At 35.4% G+C, this 6,000-nt stretch overlaps 1 protein-coding gene across 1 annotated transcript in view; it reads right to left on the reverse strand.

Moving 5' to 3' along the window:
- Nucleotides 1-4,670, reverse strand: part of LOC149793597 (uncharacterized) — a 57,097-nt gene extending 52,427 nt beyond the window's left edge. The window contains exons 1-3 of the mRNA XM_089966433.1: nt 4,603-4,670; nt 3,839-3,922; nt 2,635-2,776 (exon numbers count right to left, since the gene is read on the reverse strand). Coding sequence (XP_089822559.1) covers nt 2,635-2,776; nt 3,839-3,911 — 215 coding nt within the window. The 5' untranslated portion in view covers nt 3,912-3,922; nt 4,603-4,670. The remainder of the gene's footprint in view (nt 1-2,634; nt 2,777-3,838; nt 3,923-4,602) is intronic.
- Nucleotides 4,671-6,000: the final 1,330 nt, after the last annotated feature.

Here is a 6,000-nt window from a genome sequence, read left to right on the forward strand (position 1 = left end):
TTGAATGTAATTGGCGTAGAGGTGCTAGTTAAGTGATCGCAGTGGTAATTAAGTGTCCTCGGGAATTACTTGTAATTGTTCAAGCGTAAATCCACGTTGAGGAGCAGTTGAATCTAATCTGTAGATTGCGGGTCTACTTAAGGATCTTGTTATGTTAGATATCTTGTGTGTCGTAATACTCCAGATAGGATCAGCCGCTCTTTTTTTACCACCTTCAAGTTCACCGGGTTCATATAAATATCTTACAGTAACATTACCTAATACTGGCTGCACTGAAAAATCACGTCCTTGTATTGGTATATTTTTTGTAATTGCATTAATGGGTTTCATGTTGGTTGTTCGAGTAATCTCATTATTTAACGCAGTTATCACATTTGGTAATCTTGCAACCCATTCGCGAGATCTTTCGTCTTGAATAAATTCTTTAGCGTACTGATATCCAAAAAACCGCTCATCAAGTGTTCGATTACACCGCTCAACAATTGCCTGATCACGATGAATTGCAGTATGTCCTCTTCGTATTTTGACATTATATCGCTTCATCAACGATGATACTGGACCAAAAAATTATTTTCCAGATATCAACCTGTAACAGCTGTGGCCATCGTAGATCACCTCGCTGATAAGTTCGTTTAAACGCAGAAGCTACTTCAGCGGCTGTCTTTGTCAATAATGGTTCTGCTTCTTTATATCTACTTGCAGCATCAACAACGGTTAGCGCGTATTTGTATGTTTCTTGCGTATAGTATCATGTGGTAAAAACAAATTATCTCCTTGATGAACTTCATTAGGGACGCTGACATGAAAATACGCGTACTGAATTTGCTTAGGTGGTGGTAGAAATTTGCCATATTGCCTGTTTAGATAACCACGATTCAGCGCTGGCGCGTGTGACTTTTGCTGCATCAGCGAGTTTAATAATTTCTGTTTTACCCTTCCAATATCCTCTTGGGGAATAATAAATCGGTCCCATTTATTATTAATTACGAGCGCCTAACGCTAATTTACCTTTCATTGCAGATCTAATCAACCAATTAGCTAATTTTTCTTGAAAGATTTATTCGTAATGGAATTTAACGCGTGAATTAATATCACATCTGCGATACGTCTGTCTTGTAGATTTTCACTTTTATAAGCTACATCGTGAATATGACACGCTTTATCAATAAAGTTTATTGGATACTCGCTTGGTTTTGGTTGGTCTTGGTTGTCAAGTCTGATATCAAGTCGGGTTCCAGGACCGCAATAATTATATCCTGGTAGATGTTTCTCTCCTGGGTATTTAGCCCACGGACTTCCCGGTAATTTTCCTAATGTTGCTGCAATATCACCTCCTCGCTTTCTGGCTCTTTTTTTAAAAAATATCTGATTTTGATTGTTTATCGCCAGGAATGAATTTAAATTTCTTTGTACCACACCGCGTACACTTACCAGTAACCGCTGATCTGTTATTGCTTGTTGTAACAGTTGTTATGTCGATTGTGGGAGTACGCGCTCTACATTTAACACAATATAGATCCATAAATATTTTATATATAATATGGATATAATTGATTTCTCAGCGACAAGGAAACAAGAACCGGTCAAGCATCATGCCGCGCTACCAAATTCTGTTCGTATGATTATCGTAGGTCCATCTGGAAGTGGTAAGATGCAACTGTTACTTAATTCGGTAATGAAGTGGATGAAATGGGATAAGTTGTATTTAGTTGCTCCGTCCGTAGATGACCAGCAGTGTTACAAAGTACTTAAGGATTTTAATGAAAATACAAAATTGTTAAATGAACGCGGTGACGGTGTCATTGAATTTATAACCGATATTGATGAAGCACCGTCCGTTGATGATTTAGACGGATTTATTAATAATTTGGTTGTATACGATGATGTGATGTTGGACAAACAATCAAATCCAGCTAGGATTTTTTCGCGAGGTAGACATAAAAATACTGATGTGATCTATGTTACTCAGCGATACACACAAATACCAAAAGTAATTAGAGATAATTGTAATATTTTAGTTGTGTTTAATGGAGTAGACACACATACGTTGCGAAATGTTCATCAAACTTGGTGTGGCAGTGACATGGATATAATTAAATTTAAAAACTTTTTTTCACGAGCGCAGGCTACTCCACACGGATTGATAACGCTAGATTTACATGATCCTAGAACAAGATATCGTGTGGGTCTTGACAAAATATTTGGATTAATAGCAGCAAGGAGGGCGCGACCTCAATTAAGACGTCATTAGGTAAACGAAACATACTTAACAAACTAGAAAAAAACTAACGAAAATAAAGTGACACCAATTAGAAGATTCCATAGAGACTCTCTCAGTAAAGTGTCGACGCTTTCTTATTTTTCGATCGTTCGTATGAGGGTTCATTTTCGACGTTTCGACGCTTTTCAGCCAAAGGTCTGTTCGCCCTACCTGTTGCTCCCTTGGCACACTTATTTATACTTTTTACAACAATTATGAGAAAAATACACATCATTCATATCACACAATGGGGCAAAATCAGATATTATTGCGAAAAAATTGTAGCTTTAGCTATGTAAAACATGCCCAAAGTTTACAATATGTTAAATAACGACACCCTCGCGCCAAAATAAGAAGACACAGAACTACAATACCTGTAGCCTAGCATTCTACAGACAACCTGAGCGTCCTTGTCATCCCAGGAATCATCACAGACTGTCCCCCATAAACCATCGTGGAATACTTCGACGGTCCCAGCTTCTCTTACTGGACCTCCAGAAAGTCTGATATTTTGTGCTGTAATTCGATAATGACAAATGTTTAAACTTTCTGACAAGTCAGGTTAAAAAAGCGTTAGTTGATAAGTTTCATTATAAATAATCCTAACGTTTTGGAATAAGAGAAACTTTCACCACGTTTTGTGACTATGGTGATGATTTCAGTTTAGCTCTACGCTACCGACCTAGTGTATGGATATTGTTTTAGTCATCTGTTACAAGACATTGTGGACCAAACAAACGCGAGGGAACAACGGACATAATCTTTTGGTAGTAATGTAGTTCTATGTGTAGTTTTCATTTGTTCCATGAACAAATGTTTTAGGTTCATCTGGAGGAAGAGGAGAAACATATTTAATATTCTATAGAGAAAAGCTCTTAGGAAGAATACGAAGTTGTGTTCAACAGTCCAGTTTTGTTTGGTACATAGTCTATTTTAGGAATACATTTCAGGCCTGAGACCGCTCCGGTGGCCTAGTGGTTAGAGCGTCCGCCTCGGATGCGGAATGTCGTGAGTTCGATCCACGGCTGAGTCATTCCTAAGGCTTACAGTAATGGTACTAACAGCTGCATCGCTTGGCGCTCAGCATTAAGAGGTTAGTGTTAGGACTGGTCAGCCTGGCGTCAGGATAATGTGACTGGGTGGGACATCATGCTACATGTCTGCGGCATGATGCCCCAGTGCTAGACATCACATAAACTGTCACACTGCAGACATCGTAGCGATATGACTAAAAAATTGTTAAAGCTACATTAAAATCCAAATCACACGCACACACACACACACTCACACACGCACACACACACACACACACACACACACACACACACACACACACATACACACACACAGGTCTGAAGCATGACCATCCTTTGTTAAACAATCTCAATAACATTTTCGAAAAGTGCACGCAAATGATTATCATTTCAACATTAAACATATTTAATTATGGTAATTTTAAATTTGCCATGGAAGACGAATATGCTTGATTTAGACTTGTATCAACCTATGTCAAAGGATATGAAGTTGAGGAAACAGAAAAAGACAATAAAATGTAATTATGTCAGTACTGATACTTCCCTGATACAGGGTATCCATAAATGAGTATCGCAGAAAATACGCTGATGCAGACGGCAAAATGTTTCCCGTCCATAATTTACTGAGCTGCAATAATAATACTAATACTAAGACTAATAATAATAATAATAATAATAATACCGTAACATGACAGAAACAAACATACTCGAAAACATATTGTCTAGTTCGATCCTGCAGAAATGATAGTCCTGCACACATCTCCCCATTTATTATAGTTCCTGCTTGATGTTTTCTTTCATAAAATAGGATAGATGTCTTAAATATATTGTAAATGATTCAAATATACTTCCGATCAAGACATTACATTTTATATTACGTTAACTAATACTTCAAGTTATGTATGTGACCAAATGTAAAGTTTTAAAATAATTATTATAAAATTAGGTTTGACCATATTTGGAATACGAGTATCGCTAACATGGTGATCATTAGGAATTTATCTTCATAATTATTCTGGTGTTCCGGATGTAAAATTCAAGTAAATATCTGGAAATTAAAATATGTATTTTTGCTTGTCTTGACTTGTTTTCCGTATAACCAAGATCTGCATACAATTGAATCTGCAACCTAAGAAAATGTTCCTTAATTTTTAGTAGAGTTTAAAATCAGGCTTATTCTTATGTTAAGCGGCTCCGAAATATAAACTTGGGGCGACATTGTACATCTCTGTTCATTTATATGGGTTCATATGTACACACTTGTATACCAAAACCCTATTTCTTAAATAATGATGTCTCTATACCTACCGTATGTCGGATTGCCCAGGTGTTCAGTGCTTTTATCAGATAGACGCAATGCTCTTGTTGTACATGACAGAATACCATCTTATCATCATCGAAGTCAAAGATTAAAACTTCTCTGGCAGTTGCAGAACAATGTACAATTGTGATAAAGTCTCAACAACCTTTAGTATTCATTTCGAGTGAGTGGTGCTATGTGTTATGTATTCTGATTAGAATGATACTTTACTTAATAATTTTAAAGCACACTTTTTATTTCATTCATAGCCTAGCATGTTTAATCTACAGAAAGTCATGGTATGTTTAGCTTTTTACCTTGCTCAGTGACACATCATTATAAGATAACCATTATTTGCTAGAAAAAAGCTGCACATTATTGAGTTGTACTTTGATGATGGATAAGGGTTTTATTTTTGTCTTTATATCACGTTAAAAGACATATCCATTGCATCAAATACACGAGACAGTCTCACAAGTTAGATAGGCAATCATAGCACTCAGCTGGTTCAATGTACAATAAAATATATATATATATATATATATATATATATATATATATATATATATATATATATATGTGTTTTGAAACAAATATATAGATAACCAATGTCTAACGTTGCGACAGTGTATGCTGGAAAATATTCTACAAAATGTCAGCTTAACGGATGTAAAAACGGATCACATAGGAATACATCTTATTGTTTTGACAACTACTTTGTTTTTCCATAAAATATATCCTAGTATTTGATCTTGCATTCAAGGTCGCATATGTACTCGCAATATTTGCAAATATGACGGACGCGTATTTCAGACCTATCTAAAATGGACATTTCGAGCCATTATACTTAAAGAAACAGGATAAAATTTAAGCCATTCTATTTTCAAATTGTCTTACGTCAGTTTGAAATTTACATTTAAGAAGTTTAAATTCAACTTGTATAAATTCAACGTGTTGTGTTATGTGAGGTTAACATTTTTTCTATGCAAAATCTTATAATATTTGATTTTTCTACTCGAAAAATAAGGATATATAAAATTGGCTTCCGCTATGCACTTAATATGTTTAATAACGGGTGAAACTATTGTCTTCATGAGATACCGTAGAATAGTGCGTTCAGGATATTAACGTGATAATTTATATTGTGGATTCTAATACTTTAGGAATAAAGGGTGCTCGTAATGGTCTACGTTCATTGTTGCAATATTACTAGTTATCTGATTTTAAGAAAGGCAATAATTAAAAATCAGTACACTAAACAAAGATTCTGCAATATAACAACATGACAAGAAGCACTTACAATATTTAAGAAGACACGCGTAATAATACATGAAACACATAATACAGAAGTTCAAATACGTACGTTTGTAAAGTAAGACATATAATTACAAACAATGCCTCTATCA

The sequence above is a fragment of the Sinohyriopsis cumingii genome, chromosome 8 (genome assembly GCF_028554795.1).
Source record: "Sinohyriopsis cumingii isolate HCF-2022 chromosome 8, ASM2855479v2, whole genome shotgun sequence".
In the NCBI taxonomy this organism is placed as follows: Eukaryota; Metazoa; Mollusca; class Bivalvia; order Unionida; family Unionidae; genus Sinohyriopsis; species Sinohyriopsis cumingii.